The sequence below is a fragment of the Pristis pectinata genome, chromosome 3 (assembly GCF_009764475.1).
Source record: "Pristis pectinata isolate sPriPec2 chromosome 3, sPriPec2.1.pri, whole genome shotgun sequence".
NCBI lineage: Eukaryota > Metazoa > Chordata > Chondrichthyes > Rhinopristiformes > Pristidae > Pristis > Pristis pectinata.
In genome coordinates this window covers 10,179,567-10,192,365 of record NC_067407.1, presented here as the reverse complement: position 1 = coordinate 10,192,365, position 12,799 = coordinate 10,179,567, and the positions used below count along the sequence as shown (strand labels likewise).

Below are 12,799 nucleotides of genomic sequence, written 5' to 3'. Positions count from 1 at the left end.
CATTATCAACATATATAAAAGGAAGTGCGAGTTAATCTCTGTCCACCTGGGCAACTTTCAATTTATAGTTCAATACACTGCATAAAGGAAAAGCATTTTTAAGAGTTGCCCTGATCCTCACGTTCCATCCCACTGTCCACTGCATTCAATGAATCATCCTTCACAATTTCTACTACCTTCATGAGTTTCATTCACAAGAAATATACCACCCCCTCCCTCCCTTCAGCATTCCAGTGACCATTTCTTTCACAAATACCTGGTCCACTCTTCCACCCCCAACCAGCCACTCTCCTTATTATAGCACGTTCCCATGGAACCGCAGGTATAAAACCTGTCCTGTCACCTCTTCCCTTTCCACTGTTCAGAGATCCAAACAATTCTTTCAGGTAAAACATCAATTCACTTGCATTCTTCAATTTAGTCCACTGCATTCAGTGTTCACAATGTAGCTTCCTTTACAATAGAAAAACCAAATGCAGATTGGGTGACCACTGTGTAAACCCTGCAGGAGTGACCCCAAGTTACTAGTTGCCTGTCACTCTAATTCTCCGTCTCAATCCCACTCAGACCTATCTGTTCATGGCATCATAGAATCACAGTTGTATAGCACGGAAACAGGCTCTTCAGCCCAAATCCTCATGCCGACTGAGATGTCTTTCTGCCCTAATCCCATTTTCCTGCATGTTGCCCACATTCCTCCTTTCCTTTCCTATTCATGTACCTGTCCAAATGCTTTTTAAACACTGATTCTACCCGCCTCTCCACTCCTTCTGGCAGCTTGTTTCATGTACCCACCATCATCTGTGTGAATAACTTGCTCCTCCTTCCACTTAACTCCTGCACTGTTATGGTGAGACACAATGCAAGCTTGAGCAATAACACCTCATCTTCCATCTGGACACATTGTGGTTTGATGTACATGTGACTAATAATGATATCTAATCCTATCTTAAAATCACATTTTACAACTTCAGGTAACTGTATCAGAACTGACCAGTTCTGCTGTAGGTTATCCATATGTAATATGAACTAAGTGTTTCTCTCTCCACTGACACTGCCTGATCTGCTGGACATTTCCAACATTCTTCTTTTGGTGTCAGTTCTCTGCTGCAGCTCTGACCTGCAAGTCACAGCTTTTAAATGTCCCTATATATGTTTTTTCTCCAGCTGACTTAATTAATCTATCAACCGGATGGCTTCATAAGCAGCTTATCACCAAAGCAACTTATCAGAGATATTCGCCTTCTCCTATCCATCCCTCCCCCACCCTATCTGCAACTTAAAACTAACTTGTTTTGTCACTTTCTAGATCCCGGTGAAGAGTCCTGAAACATTAACTTCTTTTCTCTTTCCACAGATGTTGCCTGACCAGTTGAGTGTTTCCAGCATTTTCAGTTTTTATTTTAGGCAACTCTTGAGTTTTGTGGCCTTGTCCAGAAATCCCAACAAACTTTTCTCACTGAACAAAACTATTTAATGGGAATTATCTTACCTTGTTGCTTCAGCAATCCCATCGCTATTTATATAAAAGGGTGCCAGATCATTATATTCATCAAATACTCCCCATTGAAGATGGGCCCATTCATGAACAAAAACTTGACCTGTAGAAACAGGAATATTTTCTCTCAAACTAATGAAACCAATCCTTTCTTTTACTATGAAAAATAAATGGTATTTTCATTTCAAAAAGTTTATATATCGGTACAATTCTCTCATGAATGTAAAATAAACTCAAAGGCATAAAGTTATTTTGTGACACTAAATTAAACTAAAATTCAGATTCACGTGTGAATGTGCACTGGGCTTTTCCACCTTTATAAAATGTGTGGAAGAGAAAATGCCGGAAATGTTTAGCAAGTCAGGCAGCATCTATTGAGAGAGAAATAGGGTTACCGCTGCAGGTTGAAGACTCCTCAGCAGAAATGGAAAACGATAAAAAATAAGATAGTTTCATGTTGCAGAGAAAGTTGAGATTCCAGGGAGGCTTCATAAACAGCTTATTACCTAGCAGCCCTGGCCTCACCTTATCAGAGATATTCCCCTTCCATCACTTGACTATCCTGTCTGCAAATTAAAGCTGACTTATTTTCCCACTTTTCCAATACTGATGAAGTGTTTTCCAATTGAAGTATTAACTCTATCTCTCTCCATAGATGCTGACTGACCTGCTGTGTGTTTCCAGCTTGTATAAGGAAGAAACTTGGATTTTAAAAAATGACACGAAACAATGAGAAACCCCCAGAGGGTTTGCAACCCCTGGTCCCAAAAGAAAATAAGGTAAGAAAATTGCAGACACTTTAACCATAATCTTCTAAAACTCTCATGAACCAGGACTTCTCCTATTAGATTGGAAATATGCATTATGGTAGAAAGATGAGAGCAAGAAATCAAGAATATATAGATCTGTCACATATATTGGTTGAGGAAATTAGTACAATCTGTACACATAGAATTAAAGCACACATAGAAACTTTTAAGATAAATAGAGAGAGCCATCATGAGTTGGAAACAATAGGTTCAACAAACCTAATTTTTTTTGAGGAGTTAACTAAAGAAATCCATTAAAGGATTTCTGAAGGCATTCAGTAATGTAAAACAGAAGAGACTCTTAACCAGACTTAAAATCTGTGAAATTATTGACCTTGTTATATGCTTCATTAGGTTAAAGATGTTTGTTAGATTTACTAAAGATACATGGCGCAATAGTAAATCTACAGAGAGCAATAACATAGTTAATTGCTTATGTAATTTTAGAACCATAGAACAATACAGCACAATACAGGCCCTTCGGCACACCATGTTGTGCCGACCTTTAAACTACTCCTAAGACTATCTAACCCCTTCCTCCCACATATCCCTCTATCTTAAATTCCTCATTATGCTTATCTAACAATCTCTTGAACTTGACCAACGTATCAGCCTCCACCATCACCCCAGGCAGTGCACCGTGCACCAACCACTCTCTGGGTGAAAAACCTCCCTCTGACGTCTCCCTTGAACTTCCCACCCATTACCTTAAAGCCATGCCCTCTTGTATTGAGCTCTCAGGTGCCCTGGAAAAGAGGCACTGGCTGTCCACTCTATCTATTCCTCTTAATATTTTGTATACCTCTATCTTGACTCCCCTCATCCTCCTTCTCTCCAATGAGTAAAGCCCAAGCTCCTTTAGTCTCTCCTCATAATCCATACTCTCTAATCCAGGCAGCATCCTGGTAAATCTCTTCTGCACCCTTTCCAATGCCTCCACATCCTTCCTATAATGAGGCGACCAGAATTGGACCAGGTCCCTAAGTGTGGTCTAACCAGAGTTTTGTAAAGCTGCATCATTACTTCACGGCCCTTAAACTCGATCCCATGACTTATGAAAGCTAACATCCCGTAAGCTTTCTTAACTACCCTATCCACCTGTGTGGCAACTTTCAGTGATCTGTGGATATGAACCCCCAGATCCCTCTGCTCCTCTACACTGCCGAGAATCCTGCCACTTACCTTGTATTCCACCTTGGAGTTTGTCCTTCCAAAGTGTACTACCTCACCCTTCTCCGGATTGAACTCCATCTGCCACTTCTCAGCCCAGCTCTGCATCCTATCAATATCCCTCTGTAAGCTTTGACAGCCCTCCACAGTATCCACAACACCACCGATCTTTGTGTCATCTGCAAACTTGCTAACCCACCCTTCCACTCCCTCATCTAAGTCATTAATAAATATCACAAAAAGTAGAGGTCCCAGAACTGATCCCTGTGGGACACCACTAGTGACAACCCTCTAATCCGAATGCACTCCCTCCACCACAACCCTCTGCTTTCTACAGGCAAGCCAATTCTGAATCCACATGACCAAGCTTCCCTGGATCCCTTGGCCTCTGACCTTCTGAAGAAGCCTACCATGTGGAACCTTGTCAAACACCTTACTAAAATCCATGTAGACCACATCCACTGCACTACCCTCATCAATCTTCCTGGTCACCTCCTCAAAGAATCCTATCAGGCTAGTGAGGCAAGATTTTCCCTTCACAAATCCATGCTGGCTGTCCCTAATCAGTCCATGATTCTCTAAATGATCATAGATCCTATCTCTTAGAATCCTTTCTGGCAGCTTACCCACCACAGACATAAGGCTCACTGGTCTGTAATTCCCTGGACTACCCCTACTACCTTTTTTGAATAAGGGGACAACTTTCACCACCCTCTAATCCTCCGGTACCATCCCCGTTGACAACGAGGACTCAAAGATCCTAGCCAATGGTTCAGCAATCTCCTCCCTCACCTCCCGAAGCAGCCTGGGGAATATTCCATCAGGCCCCGGGGACTTATCTGTCCTAATATTTTCTAACAGCTCCAACACATCCTCTCTCTTGATATCTACATACTCCAGAACATTACCCTTACCAACACTGTCCTCAGCGTCATCAAGACCCCTCTCCTTGGTGAATACTGAAGAGAAGTATTCATTGAGAAACTCACCCACTTCCACAGCTTCCAGGCACATCTTCCCACCTTTGTCTTTAATCGGACCTACCTTTACTCTAGCCATCCTTCTGCCCTTCACATACGAGAAAAAAGCCTTGGGATTCTCCTCAACCCTACTCACCAAAGCCTTTTCATGTCCCCTTCTCGCTCTCCTCAGCCCCTTCTTAAGTTCCTTCCTTGCTACTCTATATTCCTCACGTGCCCTATCTGATCCTTGCTGCTTACACCTTATGTATGCTGCCTTCTTCTTCCTAACTAGTTGTTCCACCTCTCTTGTCACCCACGGTTCCTTCACCCTACCGTTCCTTCTCTGCCTCACCGGGACAAATTTATCCCTAACATCCTGCAAGAGATCCCTGAACAATGACCACACCTCCACAGCACATTTCCCTTCAAAAATGTCATCCCAATTTACACTCTCAAGTTCTCACCTTATAGTCTCATAATTCGCCTTCCCCAATTAAATATCTTCCTGTCCTCTTTGCTCCTATCCTTGTCCATGACAATGCTGAAGGTTATTGAGCTGTGGTCGCTGTCCCCCAGATGCTCACCCACCGATAGATCTGTCACCTGACCCGGTTCATTACCTAAAACTAGATCTAATATGGCATCCCCTCTAGTTGGCCTGTCAACATACTGTGACAGGTATCCGTCCTGGACACACTTAACAAACTCCACCCCATCTCAGCCTTTGGCACTAAGTAGGTGCCAATCAATATTTGGGAAGTTGAAGTCTCCCACGATAATTACCCTGTTTTTTTTAAAACACTAAAAAGCCAGGAAGGGACATCGATAGATTAAGTGAGTGTACAGAAGTATCAGATGGATTACAGCACAGCTAGGAGCAAGATTTGTTCTGGACCAATAAAAGATAGATTCAAGTATTTTTCAGTTGTGAAGTTCAAGGAACAATGGAAGTTCGAAGAGATCTTGAGGCCCTTGTATGCATATCAATAAACGCTGTGGGCAGAAAAAAAATCCAAAGTACTAATTTAGTGTTTCCCCTTATATTTGGAAGGCTTTAAATTATAAAATAAAAGTCAGAAACAAAAATGTAAATTCTGTGATCGATAGATTTTTCTTTGAGATTTTTAAGGGATGAAACAACATTGAATGCTGGAACTGATTTCAAGAGCTTAAAAACCCAGCTTTGGTTCCTATGTTTTTAAGTAATCTCAAACCACATGTTACAGCTGGTTAACTTAAAATCATTTACCTCTTGGGCCATAAGCTGAAGCCAGACTGTCATTTAGAATGAAATTCGGGGTGAAGTGAATGTACCGGCCCTTCTCCCCACATCCACCATATTGCAAGGTGTATGGGGTGTCTCCATGTTTAAGATATTGTTCAGCAATGATCACATCCGCCTATGAAAGAAAATTGCATGTTTCCATGTGAAACTCCCATGTTTCCATGTGAAAATAATGCACTCTCTAGAACAGACATATAAATACATGTTGGCAATTTAAGGTAGCATTTCTAAGGACGTTCTCTTGCATGGTAGCTTGGGTTGGGCTTTGCAAGTGTAAGTGTTCTCTTTAATTACAACTGTGTTTGTTATAAAATAGGCTCTTATGTTCTTGGAAGCCTGAGGATGATGGTTGGTGCCTTAGTATTCCGCCCGTTGTTAAACCATACTTGCAGTGGCTCAGGTGTCCCACTCTCACTTGGCCATCTCCATGCACTGGCTGCAAGTGAAGGCTGTGGGCAAAGCTTACTGGACTCTGTTTTCTCTAGGCCCTTCTCTCAGCCAGTTGGGCTTTACATGTCTTCTCGCCTCATCCCATGCCCTCCTGAACAGTCAGTCTCCTGTGATTCCTGTCAATCATTGGCTATCTCCCAGATGTTTGTGTCAACACCCACCACCTTCATGTCTCATTTACACTTCCCCTTGTCATAGAGGTATGGATGTCCAGCAGCTCATCACCCAATTCGTTATAAGGCCAGCCTTCATCCAATGAACATGGCCAATTCACTGCAAACATTGTTTACCTGGTACTGAATGTATGCTTCTGTGTTAGTTATACAGCAAGTATATAATCATCAACCATTAAAGCAACCCTGGTGAAACCATATCTGGAGTATCAGCCTCCTAATTTAAGGGAGTGATGTTAATACATTCAGAAAGGATTCACTAGAGTGATACCTGGAATAGACGAGTTGTCTAATGAGGAAAAAGTTGGACAGGATAGATTAGTATCTGCTGGAGTTTAGAGGACTGAGAGCTTACTTGATTGAAGCATGTAAGATCCTGAGGGATATTAAAAGGTGGATATGGGGAGAAGGTTTCCTCTTGTGACAGAACCTGGAATTTGGGGTCATTGTTTTAAAATTAGGGGCACCCATTTTAACAGATATAAGGCATTTTTTTTTCTCTCTCAGAGGGTAGTGAGTGTTTGGAACTCTCTTAGTGAGAAAGATGAATCTCTAGAATTCTCTCCCCCAGAGATTTGTGAAGTTGTGAAGGCTAGCTCATTAGTAGTATTTAAAGTGGAGATGGACACATTTTTGAATGATTAGGGAAGTGGGGGTTATAGGGAATTGGCACAGAGAAGGAATTGAGACTTGCAGCAGAACAGTCATGATCATATTAAATGGTGGGACAGGCTTGAGGGGCCTGGTGATGTACACCTGGTTCTTTTATCTTGGATTCTTATTTTCTTGAGTGGTTGAAGCAGTTTTCAAATATTTTTAAGGCAGAGACAAATAGATTCTTGATAAATGAGAGGATGAAAGGTTACTGGGAGTACACAGGGTTGCAAAATTGAAGCCAGTCAGATCAGCCATGACTTTATTGAATGGTAGAGCATGATTAAGGGCCTAAGGAGTCTGCTCCTGTTCCTAATTTGTCATTCACTTTTTTTTCACTTGTTGTTGAACCATTCACTAAAGGGAACTGCTTCCCTCTATTTACCCTCTCCAATCCTATCATGATTTTGCACACTTCTATCAACTATCCCTTCAAACTTCATTGCTCCACTCAACCTACAGCTGAGATATACAATTCCCGGAACTATTATCATAAATCTTTTCACCATCCTCTCTAGAACCTTCACATCATTCCTAAAGATTCCTGACTAGAATTAAATGCAACACTCCATTTGTGGCCAAACCAGTTTGGATACAACCTGCTCATTTTCCTACTCTGTGCCTCTATGAATCCTAGCATCCCACATAAGCAATCTCTCAATGTGTCTTGTCAAAGACGAATGCACAGCTACATCTCGGTCCCGCTGTTCCTAAACAACCTTTAGATCTTCTCTTTCATCTATCCTGTCTTCTAATTTTGTCAGACTATTGAACAATACGCTTCTCTGCATTAAATTTCATCTGCCTCTTCTCTGTCCATTCTGCCAGCCTACCTATATATTCCTATGGTCTATTACAATCCTCTTCTCTTTCACCATTCTTCAATGTTCTGTGCCATCTGCAAATATTAAAATTTAACCAAGCATACCAAAGCTAAGTCATTGATAAATAACAAAGTAGTGGCACTCACACTGATTCCTAGTAACATCACTTTCCACTTCTAGTCTCAAAAGCAATTGTTTACCAAGACTCTCTGCTTTCTATCCTTGAGACAATTTCTATTATTTTCTTTGTAGTGTCCTCTCTCAGGCCAACAACCTGAGGCACTAGCAAGTTACTTAGCAAGTTCTCATACCCAACACCAGACTCCTGAAAAAGACACTCCTTTCCCAACTCCATCATAGTGTGAGATTACCAAGTAGACAGAAGAAAAGATTCAAGGACATGCACATAGCCTCCTTGAAGAAATGCAGATCTACTGGTCCTTGGGAATCCCTAGCCCATGATGGCTCAAAGTGGAGAAGGAGCATTTGGGAAAGTGTTGAGAACATTGAGTCCATGTATTGGGAGCAATTAGAAGTCTGGCATAAGCAATTGGAAGGAGTGGACCATCTTACAACCCCACCTATCAGGCACTTCATGCACCATCCGAAGAAGAGTTTGCGATTCCCAAATCAGGCACCTCAGAGTGGAAGAAAGTCATTCTTGATCCCAAGGAACTACCAAAGAAGAAGACTCCGTGCTGCCACTGACCCTTTTGTTCCATGGTATCCCACAGGTCCCAGCTGCACTTATTGGCTTTTTGTATTTAATCTTTTCATGGCAAGGTATAAATTTGTATCTTGTAACATGTTTATACCTTGATTCATTGTGGGAGAATTACAATATATCACATTGAAGAAAATCTTTCACTAGAAATTTCTTCTGAGTTTCTCCAGCTGAACATTGACAGAATTTCAGTACAAAACGCAGCACATGTGAATAAGTTTCAGGAGAAGGTAGAGAAGCAGAACAGTGGAAATGTTTAGTCTTCCACCCATCCATTCTTACCTTTGCATAAGATTGAGTCGTTGATCTTTGAACCAAGCTGGAATTAACTGTCCAGGTAAAAGGCAACAGAATTTTTACCTCTGAAAAATAAAGTTGTTGTTTGGTAGCCCGGTGTAGGTAGGTGGAAGCTTCAAGCACCATTTCCTACAAAGCAAGCACAGGATTAAAAGTCAGCACCTCACTGCGATGTAACCAAATGGTGAGGGGGTAGAGGAAACAATCCTTTAACTCTCCCTTCTCTCACCAAATCCTGCTTTTAAATACAACTAAAAGGGCATGCGGTGCCCCAAAGTATCTCTAATAGCTCACTTCAGATCCAATATCAACAGTTTACCTTAATGCTCTCAATAAGATTTTCATCAAAAACATCAGGATTAATAGCGATAACAATGTCTCTATATCCATTATTCACTAACTTTACTCCAGAACATTTTGTAATAAAAGTACACAGGAGACAGCCGAGCACTAAACCAAAGGTTTTTAGGAGCATTGTCCTGGCTCTGAAACTTTGTGCGTGAATGCTTCCTGGATTGCAAGGGACACTTTGAATCTGTAGTTGATTAATTACCATAACCCTGGACATTCTAATTTTTAAACTATGGTTTCTGGGTCCAAAGATGATCCGTGGAAAGTGTTATAATATTCAATTACTTGTATGCTGATAACAGTATTGCATTGTTTACAACGGAATTGTGAAATGCCAAACATTAGCTGAAAGATAGGAAAAGCAAAATTGAACAAGAGTTCAAAAGGAGGGAAACTTACAGGAGGAACAAGTAGATCTATAGGAAAAAATTCTCAGCAGTTCAAATAAAAGCTCCTCTCCTGCAACCAGAATTAACAACTCAAGTTAACTGTGTGTCATCTAAACTGCAAAAATGTAAACAAGTTTAAAGATGTCGAGGCAGGGAGGAGATAGGAGAGAACACAGGGCAGGTTCTGTGGAGGAGTGGAATGAAGGAAATGCCAAATGCATTCCACCCTATCACAGATCTTCCCATGGTTCTCTCTTCCCCTCCCTCACTTTCTCTGTATCTTAGTACTCTGCATATTATAATGGCAAGGCCAGCATTTATTGTCCATCCCCACTTGCCCTTGAGAAGGTGATAGTGCGCTGCTTTCTGGAGCCACTGCGGTCCTTCCAGTGAAGGTGCTCTCACAGTGCTGTTGTTTAGGGAATTACAGGATTTAGACCAAGCAACAATAAAAGGCTGGCAATACATATATAAATCAGAATGATGTGCAACTTGAAGGGAAAGCTTCAAATAATGTTGTTTCCATCGCATCTGCTAAGATTTGTTCTTCTATATAGTAGGGAGTCACAGATTTGGGATTGTAGCCTTGGTAAATAACTGCAGTTCATTCTGGAGTTTAGGTCCAATGTAGCCACAAGGATGGAGGGATTAAATGTTTGGGGTAGTGAATGGGGTGCTCATCAAATTGGCTGCTTTGAATTAGATACTGTCGAGCTTCTGGTGAGTTGTCAGCCCTCCACTCAGTCAGACAAGTGGAGAGGTTTCCATCACTCTCCCAACTTGTGCCTTGTAGATGATGGAAAGTCTCTAGGGTTCAAGAAGTTGAGCCACTCACCAGAGGTTGCAGAGACAACCTTGAGCTTCCTGTTGCCTGCCATTTGAATTCTCCACCCCACTTCCACTCTGACTTATTGGTCTGCGGCCTCTGGTACTATCACAGTGAGGCCCAACACAAGCTTGAGGAACAACACCTCATCTTCTGTCTGGATACATTGAGCCTCCTGGGCTCAACTTGATTCTAAAACTTAATTTTCCTGCCTGAATCAATCATCCATCGTGACCTCAGCTCAGTTTTTTGTTATTTATTCTTTTTATCTTTTCTCAAGGGGTGGAGAACATGTCCAGCTAGACCTGCCAGTCATTTCCTCCTGCTTCGCATTCCACACTTCTACATTCTCTTGTCTGTGTTCTCAGTCTAACTGCCCCCATTCACTCATTGACCAAATAACCTTGTTTACAGCATATCTCCATGGTCATCCTGGTATTACCCTATCAGACACATTCCCCCTTCTCCACTCTCTCCACAACTTAACACGTTTCTTTTTGTCACCTTCCCAGTTCTGACAAAGGGTCTTTGACCTGAAACGTTGACTCTGTTTCTCTTCCCACAGATGTGGCCTGACCTGAGTATTTCCAGCATTTTCTGTTTTTATTTTAGGTTTCCAGCATCTGCAGTTCTTTTGCTTTTCATTCACCACAGGCTGATCTCTTTTAAACAAGATATTTATGTGACTGCTGTTGCACTAACTTTCTGTCACTGCTAATGGTGGAGAACTTGGTGATGATAATATCGATGAATGTCGTGGGTAGACAGCTAAGATTCTCCTGCTGATGCCTGGGTCTTGTACAGCAAACATTACCTGCAAGCATTAGTGTGCTTGCTGCTTCTATTTTAGGGCTTTGTAAACTGCTTTGTGCTTGATCACAGAGTCTAATTCCAGGACTCAGCTCTTTGTGCCTCAATATAATATGTATGTTTTATCAGTTGTGAACTCATACCTTTATTGTTATGCTCATAAAATTGCTACTTCATTTCTGACTTATGGAGCAATAAAACTGCACAATATGAATTCAGCTAATTGTTAGTGATGACAAACAATCGTGCATTGAGAAACCGTGGTCTAACTCTAGTTTCTTATTGGCATTATAAATCTCTGGCCCCAGAACTCACAAAATCTACAGCAAGATGATAATTTTCAAAATAAGGGGCTTTTTCAAATTTATTTTGCCTATGCTTCGTCAGTCTTTCTAACATTCAGATGAACTTTGCCTAAATCCTTTGTTACTACTCAGCACAGCTTCTCTGTTACGTACAAAACAAGGAAATGGGAAGTTTCCTGTATTTATCCCAGTTTTGAAAAGGCATAAATTGAGACCTGCCAGTTCACTTGCTGGTACTTTCTGGTGATGTTTATAAAGAGATTTTATTTTTCTACTGTGCAACTTGTGCATTTTTTTCAGTATCTTTGAATAAATTTTTATGGTTCCAGTGTGAGTTATGTTAAAAGCTAAAAGTTCCATAATTTTCTTAAATATGATGTGTCAAATGCATATAAATGATGGTATGATGCCTGCAAACTTATTGATTCCAGATTGTGACCGAATATTGAAATATGGGGTCAGTCGCATGCCTTCAGTGAAAGAAGGCTAATAGGGTCTTAGAGTCATACAGCACAGAAACAGACCATTGAGCCCATCAGGTCCACGCCGACCATTTTATTTATCTATACAAGTTCCATTTACCTGTATTTGGTCTGTAGCCTTCTATGCCTTGGCTATTCAAGTGTTTGTCTAATGTTTCTTAAATGTTATGAGATGCTCTGTCACCACCACTTCCTCAGGGAGAATGTTTCAGTTTCCAACCGCTCTCTGTGTGATAAAAATTCACATTGGTATTGCTATTAGTTTATTATTGTCATTTGTACCGAGGTACAGTGAAAAACTTGTCTTACAAGCTGATCTTACAGGTCAATTCATTACACAGTGCAGTTACATCAAGTTAGTACAGAGTGCATTGATGTAGTACAGGTAAAAAAAATAACAGTACAGAGTAAAGTGTCAGAGCTACAGAGAAAGTGCAGTGCAATAAGGTCACAACAAGGTAGATCATGAGGTCATGAGGTCATAGGTCATAGTCCATCTCATCGTATAAGGGAACTGTTCAATAGTCTTATCACAGTGGGATAGAAGCGGTCCTTAAGTCTGGTGGTATGTGCCCTCAGTCTCCTGTATCTTCTACCTGATGGAAGAGGAGAGAAGAGAGAATGACCTGGGTGAGTGGGGCCTTTGATTATGCTGGCTGCTACACCAAGACAATGAGAGGTAAAGACAGAGTCCAAGGAGGGGAGACTGGTGTCCGTGATGAGCTGGGCTGTGTCCACAACTCTCTGCAGCTTCTTGCGGTCTTGGGCAGTGCAGTTTCCATACCAAGCC

General features: G+C 41.4%; 1 protein-coding gene across 1 annotated transcript in view; it reads right to left on the bottom strand.

Moving 5' to 3' along the window:
* Positions 1-9,321, bottom strand: part of LOC127568920 (calcium-activated chloride channel regulator 1-like) — a 43,104-nt gene extending 33,783 nt beyond the window's left edge. The window contains exons 1-4 of the mRNA XM_052013182.1: positions 9,166-9,321; positions 8,832-8,975; positions 5,689-5,839; positions 1,493-1,601 (exon numbers count right to left, since the gene is read on the bottom strand). Coding sequence (XP_051869142.1) covers positions 1,493-1,601; positions 5,689-5,839; positions 8,832-8,975; positions 9,166-9,321 — 560 coding nt within the window. The remainder of the gene's footprint in view (positions 1-1,492; positions 1,602-5,688; positions 5,840-8,831; positions 8,976-9,165) is intronic.
* Positions 9,322-12,799: the final 3,478 nt, after the last annotated feature.